Genomic DNA, 13,018 nt, shown 5'->3' on the forward strand with positions numbered 1-13,018 from the left:
TTGCATATAGTGTCCTGGCCGAGATCCGAACCTATGACCTGGTGTTGTAAAAGAAAGGACGCTATCCACTGAGCCAACCGTGCGGCCCATCATTTGGTTCCCATACCCCCAAGGAGTAAAGAACTCACATGCAATAAATCCCCCAAGGAATAAGGAACTCGCATGGAACTCATGGACTGCCACTCCCCCAACGAGTAAAGAACTCGCATGGAATAAAGGACTGCCACTCCCCCAAGGTGTAAAGAACTCGCATAGAATAAAAGACTGCCACTCCCCCAAGGAGTAAAGCACTGGCATGGAATAAAGGACTGCCACTCCCCCAACGAGTAAAGAACTCGCATGGAATAAAGGACTGCCACTCCCCCAAGGAGTAAAGAACGCGCATAGAATAAAGGACTGCCACTCCCCCAAGGCGTAAAGCACTGGCATGGAATAAAGGACTGCCACTCCCCCAAGGAGTAAAGAACTCGCATGGAATAAAGGACTGCCACTCCCCCAAGCAGTAAAGAACTACTGTCCTTGGCGAAATTTGGTTTGGTAGAACATGCCACATGGAATGTTTTACAGATAATTTTAGGAGTGTTTTTTGGGCTATTAAACACTTGAAGTGATGTTTTCCAATGGGTTTTACTCAAGAACACAAAGCAAAGACACAGTAAGGATAATCATTATGGCTTGATCCTGTCCTTGTCTGTGGTGATGCTCATAGAGCATGCCCGAGATTGTCACTTTTTTTCATTGCAGTTAAAGCCCCTTCTGCCCATGCCCTAGATGGGATCAGCAGAAGAGCAGCTCGAAGCCTCCTGGGATAAGCGACATAGGTCAAAAACACGTTTTTGCTTTTATATAAAAAAAAGTTATCTACCCTTTTATATGAAGTAGAAATTGTAGTGATCAGTCTATGTTAATGATCCATTTTAATGGGCTGCTATTTGTTGCTATACTTGTCTTTTTAAAAATTTAAGACCGCAAGTATTTAATTCAACACAACCAGGGGGATACAATGTCTATAATAAAATGTTAAAAGTTTAATTCATAAAAAGAGAAATATGGGGTTCTTATTCTAGGCATACTTGCCAAGTCCAAAATAAAGGTTAAGTCTGTTGAATAATGGCCGGAGAGTGTACTTGCTGCCTAGAAATGTAACACTAGCCAAAATCTTGAGCGAACACGTGCAAAGCTTTAGTAGTGTAATAAAGTCTTATATTTCTAATTGATCATTCTTTGTTTTTGTGATCCTAGTTACTAGCCACAACCATTGCAAACTAAATCCACTTTCCACAGTTTTATGTTCAGGAGAATTCAATTATAGTGGGAACACCCAAACATGTGCAAAACGTGGCTGGATTTAAGGCCGGAAGGTCCCACAGTTCTTTCATTATGGTCCTTCGCTGACCAAAATAACATCTTTCCATTTTTTCTATTATTGTGGAAAAGTGATATAATAAGTAAAATAATAGCTAATAGGCTTGAATAAAAACATTTCCTTTAAGAATCTTTTTCTCCCAAAAAAAGAAAAAGGGCAAACACTCTCCCTCACAGAAGCTGGTAATGACTCAATTAGAAAATACTCCTGGAAGGTGTTTTGCATAACTGTCCAGGGTTGGAAGATGTTTGTGGGTTGCCTTGCATGAACTGTGTTAAGCTGGGTACACACTTCCAATAATTATGGTTAGAAAATGAACAATTACGACCGATCAATGATTTTGCACGATTATACTTGAACAATCGTATTGTGCACAATTCTGTACATGCTGTAACGATACGATTGTTCAAATATAATCCACCAATAGTGTATACACGCTAGATGTGTGACTTTTCACTTTTTTTTAGAACATTTTTGGTCGGTCGTTTGTCTCCAACAATAATTATTGGAAATGTGCACGCAGCTTTACCCCATAACCCTCTATATCTTCTTGCTGCACTGGCAAGTCCTGGACAAACTAACAGTGATTTGAAATCTACACGGCTTGTGATTTTTTCCAAATGATTTGGCAATTTTTTACCATCCTAGGCCAGACTTACAGGCATCCGGACTCTGAAAGCCTTTAGACCTCGATATAACGATGCCACTCATATCAATTGCAAGGGGAACGTCAGACCCTATACATCTGAGGTTCAAATAGGATAGAATACACCTGCAAACTCATTAAGGAGGCACCTAATCTGGAATACCCGACTCTTATTTCAAGGATTTGGAATGTTGGTATTTTTCTCATGTGGCAGGTCTGCATTTTCTTTAATTTTAGATTATAAAAATAAACATGTTTTATGTGTCTTTTGTTTAGGTGTATTAACCTTATCTGTAGGCACAGATTGCACGTAAATCTAATGCTTTCCTGCTCAGATATGCTTAAGAAGTCAACATATTGTAATTATTTTTTCACATGGCTGTATGTTGTAACGTTTGCCCCATGAAGCCTTTAGCTAAAGATTATTAAACAAGTTTACAATTAATAAAAAAACACCTTTTTCCAGAACATATTTTTTTCGTTGGTATTGCTACAGATTTTCCTACTCCTAAACCTCAAATGAGCTTTCTTCTGTTACTTAATAAACTTCAGGATATGCCAAGGGGCACTTAAATCCCTAGAGTGTATTTATAACCAACATGCAAAGTGATAATAAAAGTGCAACGCGGGGTCCCATTGGCAGGAAGGGTTACAGGCAGCTTTAAAGTAGAACTAAATTCCTGGAATCTGTACACTCAGTGATTATATTCTCACAGCTAGTTCCTAGACAGAATACCCCTTGGAGGGGAGCCAGAACGATCAGCAAACAGAGTAGTTTGGAAGCAAGCCATCTTCCATTCCCAGCTGAATCAGATTTTACACACTGTGCTTTCAGTCATTCTACAACCTTGATACAGCACATTAGCTAAATGATCTTATATTGTCATTTCTACTGACAAAAGGACATCTTTAACAAGCAGGTAAAGAGCTAAAATGTATCTCAAATTAAGGTTTTAAATCTGATCATTATGGATATTAATGCAAGAGTTATTTAAGGGGTCTCCGGATTTTTTTTGATCACACAGCTAAAATATGAGAAAAAAAAATAAAACAACTGAAAAGAGATCGAATGCAAAAGTTCTTGCATTTCTTGTACTCATCAGCTTTTCTTTTTACTCATTATAATCCTAAAAAAATCTGGTACGTCTGGCAATAGGGGAGCATGTAACCCAGTCCCCTGCTGCTCACCATTGTTTAAAAGGATTCCCCACATTTATAAAAGTGGCAATTAGCTGAAAAGATTACCACTTTTTATTTATCATTTATGACCGTTTTAATTACCGCTACTTTATGATTATTGAAGGGTACTTTTTGCAGTTCACTACATTTACAAAGTGGTAATCAGACCTTATCACCACTCTACAATGGCCCTTTAAGTTTGGCACAATGCCAGTAGTGACCTCCGTAGAAAAAAACTAATAAAGTTGAGTGGTATTTGATTAAAACATTTTATTTATTACTTTTTGTAGTGGTACATGCCGACTATATAAAATTCAAAAGGCTACATACACTCCTAAAATAATAGTCATGGCTAGCATTGATGGTCACAAGTGGTGAATTGTTATTCTGGAGCTTCTGATTGCCATTTTTTATAGATTAAAATATATCTCTATTTTCTAGTTTAATTTTATTTTATAGTTTTAGATGACTGCTTGCCAGGGAACACAACCTGACACACTTTTATAAAAGTAGAGATGAGGTTTCTAAAAGGGGATGGGGCATTTTTCTGTTCTCATTTTTGTTTTTCATGAATAGACACCTAGGGTTCCATTTATAAATCAGAAAATCTCCCTGGTGGGAATTAATTATCCTCAAGATCCACAAGATTCCTCTGTGATTTGCCATCACTGCCTGGCAAGAAGTAGGGGGAAATCTGGTATGGTCTGATCATTAAACTCGCTTTCCCAGTTTTAAACAATGTGAAGTAAAAAATAAAGTTTTGGCCTCTTTTAGAACATTTACCATCTTATTTTCCTTCACTAATTGGTGAGAGAAGGTGGAAAGAACATTTACTATGGAAAAATAAATCTACTCTGGCTTTGCAGTGCATACACAAGCCAAAGGCCAAGGACATGCCAGAAGGGGTATTGGTCCCTTGTGTCATACCTGCAATAAAACAAGTTTACAGTCAGTAATCAAATGTCACTGAACTTGTGGTAATTCAGTTAAATAAAACAAATGCAGATGAAGAAAGTCAAGGAGAATGTATTATACATTGCTCTTCGTATGGAGTTTTTTTTTTCCCCAAGCAGTTTCTGGAAAAGTGCATTGAGGCCAAAGAGTAAAAATACCAAAGTATGCACCCTTCCTATGAGCTGTAACTAATTTAGGAGCATGGATTGCACGTCCTGCCATTTCTGACCCCTTTTTGCTGGAGCACACAAAATGACCTGCATCTTCTGCCTAGGCAGCTTTGCTGCCAAGGACTATGAGTGACATATTGCTCGACAACATGAAGTTGTCTATAAATACTAAATATTATTCTGTGGATTCTAATTTTATCACACTAAAGGAGTCATTGTATGCCATAGGCCTGATTTATTAAAGCTCTCCAAGACTGGAGAGGATACTCTTTCATCAGTGAAGCTGGGTGATCAAGAAAACCTGGAATGAATCCGGTCCAAGATTTAAAACATTTGCATAGCAAACATAGCAAATAACTTTTGATATCCATTCCAGGTTTGCTGGATCACCCAGCTTCACTGATAAAAGTGTATCCTCTCCAGCCTTGGAGAGCTTTATTAAATCAGCCCCAATGTCTGGACTAGGTTTCCAATTAACAGCTTGTTCAAGTGTTTTTCAGCCATAGACTTAATCGTGCCTCCATAGACTTATTTAGGAAGTGCTTAGAAACACCTAAATACTTGTACAGACATTTTTAAGAACTTTTTTTGTTCTTTAGGTAGACTTCAAAAAAACACCTAAAATGCCTATATGGGCAGTTAAAAATGGCTAAAAAAAAAAAAAAAAGTGTTCTTGCCTGAAAACAATCCCAGGTGCCTAACTGTGCATAGTAGCCATCCGTGTTTTGTTACCGCAGGTCTGACCATGCCACATTTATTTGTTTTTACCATATTATTATCATTGTGAAATGAAAAAAAAAATGTTGGTTTACTTTACTTTTTATGTGCAGGTAATCCCTTTTTTTTCCTGCTTCGATCAATTGTAACTTAAGAGCTCTGTAAATTAATTTGTAAAGTAGTAGCTATAGCAGGGATCTATTGCAGGCTCACGTCAAGGGTCCCCTGTTCTGCAGCATGTCGCCATTCCAACAACTCTTTAGCAGTCTCTAACCATCACTTTTTTTTTGTGGTTAGCACTTTGGCCTTGTAGCAATAGAGCCATATTTACTTGTAAAACAGGATGCCTCTTGTAGACTGACAGCAGGCTCTCTGTAGTCCCCAATGCCTTGTGATCTGGTACCCCTGCTGATTTATGTATGGATTGAAATATTCTGCATTTTTGGTCTCCGTTGTTTTGTAAATTCTTTCAGCTTAGTCTGCAACCCCAATATTCATGTGCATGCACAATCTTTCTAACTAGCACTCTTTGAACTGTAACCTTCATATTCCAGCATGCCACTTGTTCTGCATCATGAATTCCTCACTCTCTATGACGTCATTTATAGCGCACCATTGCTCCGTTCTGGCAACATTTCAAGTAGGGCAACAAACTCTGCAGTAGCTATAAAACACATATTATATTCTGAAGGTTCATTAGACATGCTGAATATCAGACTTGGAGGACATTGACCTGCAATTGAAAAGAACAATAAATTCAGATACTGCCATATTCCAGTTTGGTGGAAAGAACATTGGACTCAATGATGTTGCCATGCTTTGAGTTAGAGTCTCAAAACAGTAGACAAGCTATATCACCCGATATCCATCTACTTTCTATATAGGTGGCACATATTTATGGTTTCTATTAAAATTAAAGCTTTATTGTTTGTCTGTTAATTGCTTTACAACAACTGTGATTCAAATCCCCCAGCTGCAAAAATAAACGCTTGGTGGGCAAAAATTTACTGCAGTGCTCTGAAAGCAGAACATGAAAAAAAGTAAATATGTAGCTATTTAATGCATATTATGTCTTATTACACTCATACACAAGTGCCCACAAAGTATGACCAGTATAAATTGCAAATTTCTACTTCCTCCTGCCCTCCTTGTACCCACGTTGAAAAACTTTCCTTTAGGAATCAGGTTAACAGGTGGATTTTTTTTGAATCAAGAAAAAAATCCCATTGACTTTAAAGAAGTGCCAGTTTGGAGGCCTACTTTGAATTATGCTAATTTATTGGGTTGAAGAATGTCCTGTTGAGGTGTATTTAAATCGCAGTCACTGAGAATAAATGCAACCTTTTCTTGTTATTCTCTGCATTTTTTGTTTGGCAACTGCATGTAACCCATTGGGCCTGATTTAATAAAGCTCTCCAAGTCTGGAGAGAATACACTTATCAGTGAAGCTGGGTAATCCAAAAAACCTGGAGTGGATACTGTCCAGGATTAAAAACATTTGCTAACAAATAGCAAATGACTTTTAGAAATCCATTCCAGGTTTGCTGGATCACCCAGGTTCACTGATGAAAGTGTATCCTCTCCAGTCTTGGAGAGCTTAAATAAATCAGGCCCATTGGGCAACATTATTAGGATCAGAAGTGCAGAGAGTTTGTTATTTCAAGTAAAACTCTTGCCCGCCAACTGCTGGACAAGCGGCAACACATTTGGAAGTAGCCAAGTTTACACGTAGTAGTGAAGCGGTTACAGTTCCCCTTCCCAATCGTTCGTGTGCTGATCGCATTCACACAAATGCACCTAAAAAAGACCAGATTCCCTCTCATAGCACACTTAATGTCTAATTTAATGAAACACAGAAAGGGTCAGTGCAGGCATCATGCATAATGTTCTAGAGGTTCGATATAACAGCCAAACCTCTTGCTCTTAATAGATTTCCAGTGGGGCATATAAAAGTTTTTGGCCAGCTAAGCAGGAATATACAAACCCCACTCTCCTGAACCTTCCGTTTTTATGGCATGGTTTATTTCTATTTTCCTTTTCAGCATGTTTTACAAAAAAAGGCCTCAAATCTCTTGAGAGATAACAGTTATGTAAGAGTTATTGAGCTGATGTTGGATCATTGCCCCTTTCTATTCAAAGCCAGGCAACTTAAGACTTCATCTGTAGTGGTGGCTAAACTTAGCTCACCAGGGTCTCATAAAGCTACAGAAACCTTGGATGAAAAGCATAAATAATGAAAGTGTTAAGTCATGTCCGAATTTATTTTTACATAGACATCGTAAGAAATATTAGCCAAAGTTTCTGGGATCAGTATGTGAAGAAGAACTTCTAGAAGAACACATTTTATCAGGGCCATACAACAAATTCCTTTGAATTTGAGAGACCATCTAAGGTCAGGTTCAAAGCATTTAACATATGTACAGAATATATGTTTGCAACATGACATATGAATTCAGACAGCGTATATTGTGTCTAGTTTATCATGTCATAGTACTAAAGAAAGAATTTGGCTTCACTGATTGATATTTACATAAATATTCTCTTTGGAAGTAGCAAAAGCCAATGAAACCCTTCCTCCTATAGCTGCTTCCTCTGAATATTTTAAATTGTTGGCAGTGTTGGGGAGTCATACCTTATGGCATGTTGTATGTTTGACTGACAAAACAAGTTAATACAAGTATACCTCTAATATAAGGGAAGCATAGGGCCGCCGTTGATAACTTCTCCTTTGAAAATGTTACCTGGCTATCATACTGATGCCTTGGGTTTAAAAACCTAAGGCTAGGACAGGGGTTCCTGTCTTTTCTCCCAGCAATAAACAGCTGGGGGAGTGATGGGATAGGAAGTATTTGATTCTGCAGCAGCAGTATACCCCCCCTCCCAACTGTCCTGAAATCCCCAAAACTTGTCACTTGTTGCCCTTATTAAGCCCCCATTGTTACCCGTGCCAGCCACTAGGCACCAATTGGGGTATTTTTCTTTTGTATACTTATCTTCCCATTGTCAACTGAGTGGCATTCTTTTTGTCCTATTTACTAATAACTCCAGCCACTTTTCCCCCTTTCCACCAACAATAGGCAGCAATAGGTACCACAAGCATATTGTTTTCTTTTACAGGGAACACAAACTCCAAGGTATAAAACACTACCACTGACTACAGATCCCCCCTCCACAACCAATACTGAGGCACTGCTTTCCTCCCATTGACCATCAGTGTAAGGGGTCCATGATAAATACTTTTATTACTGCACTTTATTGTACATTGCATTGTCCTTCTTTTGCATTTCATAGCATCCACTAAAGTTTTTTTTTTTAACAGACGTTTCTTGCTGTGTTCTCAAGTTCCAAATTTAGGAGGTATGCAATGACTGGCTAAACGAGAAGTTGATGCTTTTTCCTGAAAAACATTAGTTTTTAGCCCATTTCATTTAAAGGCTAAAAGATCTGATGAAATACATCACATTTCTATCTGAACATATGAGGGCAAGTTCAGAACTCTTAGGAAGGAACTTCAGAAGAAATGCAGTTCAATCCTTCCATGTTCTCTTCTCTTCAATCAGCAGCTGTATGGCTATTATATTTCCATTTATATGGTATATATATATATATATATATATATATATATATATACACACACACACATATACATAGACATATACATACACACACACAAGTTTGAAAACCCCATGCAATAATTGACTTTTAAAGCATATTTTACCAGGAAAAAGTTAAATGAGTCAACAGATGAAAGTCTTATACTGAATGAAAAGTAGCCTTTTTTATCTTCTATCTAAATAAAATATCAATAGATGTAATGGGTGATTGTGGAAAAATTCAGCACACTGTTGACCCCATCAGCTTGTTCTTAATAGGAAAAATTACTTCTCGTGGACATTTGGAACGTCCCGCCACTGTTTGCCATTTCTGACGACTTTCACAAAGTTATTTCATTCTCACCCAGATATGCCAGGATCACACATTGAACTGGGCATGCACAACTCCATGCACCTTCAATAGAACATTGCGAATAGAAAGGCAAATTTATTTTATTGCAGAAGGGACACAGCCGGTCGTTTCTGCAAAAAAAAGTGTTGCCTCTTGAAAGGTTTTCTTTTAAAGTACACTTCCACCCTATACCTACTATATTACAAACTTTATAAATATAAACACATTTGTCAGCCTAATGTGATATCACCCAGGAAAGCCTACTGTCCATTGCACTCTTCCATTGCACGTAATTTGTAATTGTTCTCTGTGCTTGCATTGGATTTTCTGTAACAAACCAGAATATACTGGTAGGATATTTGGTTTCCTTCCAAACTGGAGCTATTTTGTTTCAGTACAGGGACTGATATAAATGTGAATGTACTCTGTAAAGCTCTGCGTAACAGGATGACATAATGAAAACATGTAATAGTACAAGGATAGGACTTAGAAGAATGAGATTATATATATATATATATATATATATATATATATATAAATAAATAAAAAGGACACTATGTTTCACACATGGAGCCACTAAGCATTAGATAATTTGATGTTATTAATGTCAGAGTTTGGATATATATTATGTTTCATGATCAGTTTTTTTAGCGTACAGAAAAAGTACAAGTTTAGGAAACCGCTTACAATATATTATCCACCTAAAATCACATTTTACTAAACCTTCTCGGAAAACAATATTTTAGTCTGTACCTAATTGCTATAACTTTAAGGGAATCTTTTAAATAATCCAATATCTGTACCAAATGACATTGTAATAGGGATTACATGGGGGGTCTGCCCTAACTGGAAAAATGTGATCCTAACCACATGACTTACTTGGTCAACTCTTGTCACATGAAAAGGCTTGACCAAATATATCCCGCAGTCATAGAATCAAAAGTTCAGTAGGCAACATGGGGATTTAAATTAGAACTTTAGCTTGCAGATGTTATATATAAGTGCATCTGCACTTTTTTTTAGTCCCTCTGCAAAGTTCCATAAATACTTGTTGATCCTGCCACTAGAGACCATCTACAGCTTCCTGTGATGGCATGGCAGGAATGCTTCTCTGCTCCGGAACACACCCAGCCCTACCCACTGATTTCTGGATTACCAGCATTGCCTGTGTTGCAGACCCCCAAACCCACTATGAGCTGCAGTACCTGGGAAGGGGGGGGATGAACTATGAAGGAGGAAAGGGAATTTTTTGGTTTGTCTGGTTCACATCATAGCTCTGGAAATCAACTGACAGGACAGGTTTTGCTTTGATTATAATATAAGAATCTGTTAATGTTCCTTATACAGCAAGATTGTAATACAACTGCCCAAATGGCAGAAGACAAGGGTAGGGTAATATTGGTTTCAGCCAATAGCACCAACGAGGTCAGGCTTGTTCCACCAGCCAAAAAGTTGATGTTGCATGCAAGTTTTATTATCATATATTTGTATTACCTTTATTTTCTCATAACATCAGTAGAATCATCTTCATGTTATTATTCTCCTATTCTCTTTGGATATCACCATTATACACAATATCTACACCATTTTTAACAGTTTTCCCCTTCTTTATACCAGAATATGTGAAACTGCTCAGCAGAAAAGCATACTTTTAAATCTCCATCCGGATATAACTATTAACTTCTTACATCAATGAGTATTGTATTAGCTGTTACAGGGTGGTCAAGTTGTGTAGAGATATAGTTAAAAACTTTGGCAAGGTTCTCAAACCATACAGTGGCTTATCACCTATTTAATGTACAGCGCTGCGTAATATGTTGGCGCTATATAAATCCTGTTTATTAATAATAATTATAATAATCAAATAAAAAGAATTATGATCAGACATGGACTTCCCACCTGTCCAATGACTTTTCCCTGGAATTGACTGCCAGTAGTATTTGCAGGTCGCAGTCAGATTCACCAATAACTGGCCAGACCTGAGAACTTTTGCCTTGCATCTGTGGGCACCTTTATCCAAAAGTCCGAATATTGGTGTCCATGACACCTGATAAGAAGTCCTTCCACTTGTTTTATTAAAGTAAAAAAAAGTGTTGGAGTTTTCTGGCTGTATGTAGTAATTTATACATTATAGTTGCATGTTAAACATAGCAGATGTAGTTAGCAATGGTCAAGTGATTGCCCAGCCAACTCTCATATTCCTCTATCGCTAACTGTACTTTTACCCAACTCATCCCACTCCTGGACAGCCACATTCATTCTATAATTGACAATCTATGTTGTAGTCTAACTGTACAATCCCCCTTTAGAGCTAATAACCATTATGCTGTACAAGGACCTGCCTGGCACTTCAACCCATATGGCCGACTTAACGCTATGTTGATTTATTGCTTCTTAATTGATCTAGATAAAGCCACATACCAATACTGTGTTAATAGTCATTGTGAGCATTATCTCATGACAACCACATATCATTGTGATCACTCCAAATTGCTGAAAGCTGAATTGGTAGCCATGGGTTATAACACTATTCGAACATAAATTTTCGAAACAGAATATGGGAATAGAAAAGTTTCCACCATTCATTATATGGTCCTATACATACAGAAGGCAATGAATAAGTAATTTATATTCGCACATGGTATGTATTGCATTTCAATGGTGAGCAATGTATACAAAGACAACACACGTGGAGCAATCATTCTCCTCAATAATATTTCTCTAGAATTGACAAAAATTGGATTCTAATTGGTTGCCAGGAGTTTCTACACCTCACTACTTCTCATACTATGCTAATGAAAGAAGAATCAGCTTAGGGCGAGTATACACAGACTTTGGAAATCATTTCATTTGGGATCCGTTCACGCTGTGCCTTTATTCTTTAATCGCAAATAAATGCATTTCAAACGCCTGTCTACACCAATCCTAAAAATGCACATTGTATAGGCATCGCCTTGACTCCCATTTAGCCGTCTACCAGGCGTAACACCAGAATTCCAAACACTTGGCCGTCACACCCCCTGCACAACTTACTTTTGATTGGTGGAGACATATATACAAAGCCATGTGCAAGGTGATTTCATAGCATAAATCTAAAGTCAGCAGAATGGAAATCAAATGCATTCATCATCTATAAAACTACTGATTCAACATTCTGAATGTAACACATACACACTGGATTTTCTATAAACTACAGCAACATGCCACTTGTGTAATGACAAGTTTATAGTACTACAAGCACAATGGGTTGTATGGATGCTGACACCTGTGCAAAAATCCTAAATATGGATGAAATAAGCCATTTAAAAATCCTAAATCTTTCAGCATATTAAGTGGTCAGGTTATTTAGATCACTTACCTGTGATCAGCACAGCTTTCCCTGCCACTGGCAGAAGTTTCCTGGGGGAAGTAATGCTCAGGACATAGAAGCATGCTGAACTGAGCAGAACCATTCCAAGAAGGATAGGGAGGTACAGGTGGCAGAACCACTCAAACAGCACCAGCAAGAAGAAGTAGACCAGCAGAGCAGGGGTCAGGACCATGTCAGAATGGGAAAATTTAAAATAAACCAGGAGGGAGAAGAAGAGCCACACAGAGCCATAAGCCCAGATGGAAGGAGATGTAGACAGCTCCATTGCAGCCAGGCAAGCAATGGGCACTGAGCAGAGATGGGCAGAGCAAGGAGTTAAAGAGAACAGGAGTTGTGCACAAAGTCCAAGTGAGAGTGCTGCACACACATTGACACACATACAACACTAGCAGGCTATTTATAAAAGAGCAGACAGTAGGGAAGGGAGGGACTTGTCATCTGTACTCCAATGATTTCATGTTAATAGGACTTCTCTCTCCTTTCTCTGTTACACACACAAACTTCTAGATAAAGGAGGGCTGGAGTATTTCACCTCCTATCCAGGCAATCTCTGTTAATTCATGCCAGCAGGCTGACAACCAGAATGCAGGATTTGCAGCTGCTGCTGATCACCACTATTAGGGAGGATTGGATTACCTAGAGGAAGAAAGGCAGAGATCAGAAGAGATCCT

General features: G+C 38.1%; 1 protein-coding gene across 1 annotated transcript in view; it reads right to left on the reverse strand.

Moving 5' to 3' along the window:
* HSD11B2 (hydroxysteroid 11-beta dehydrogenase 2) overlaps positions 1-12,724 on the reverse strand; it is a 30,562-nt gene extending 17,838 nt beyond the window's left edge. Inside the window, exon 1 of the mRNA XM_072422903.1 lies at positions 12,336-12,724. Within this exon, the coding sequence (XP_072279004.1) occupies positions 12,336-12,612 (277 nt within the window). The 5' untranslated portion in view covers positions 12,613-12,724. The remainder of the gene's footprint in view (positions 1-12,335) is intronic.
* Positions 12,725-13,018: the final 294 nt, after the last annotated feature.

The sequence above is a fragment of the Pyxicephalus adspersus genome, chromosome 9, assembly GCF_032062135.1.
Source record: "Pyxicephalus adspersus chromosome 9, UCB_Pads_2.0, whole genome shotgun sequence".
In the NCBI taxonomy this organism is placed as follows: Eukaryota; Metazoa; Chordata; class Amphibia; order Anura; family Pyxicephalidae; genus Pyxicephalus; species Pyxicephalus adspersus.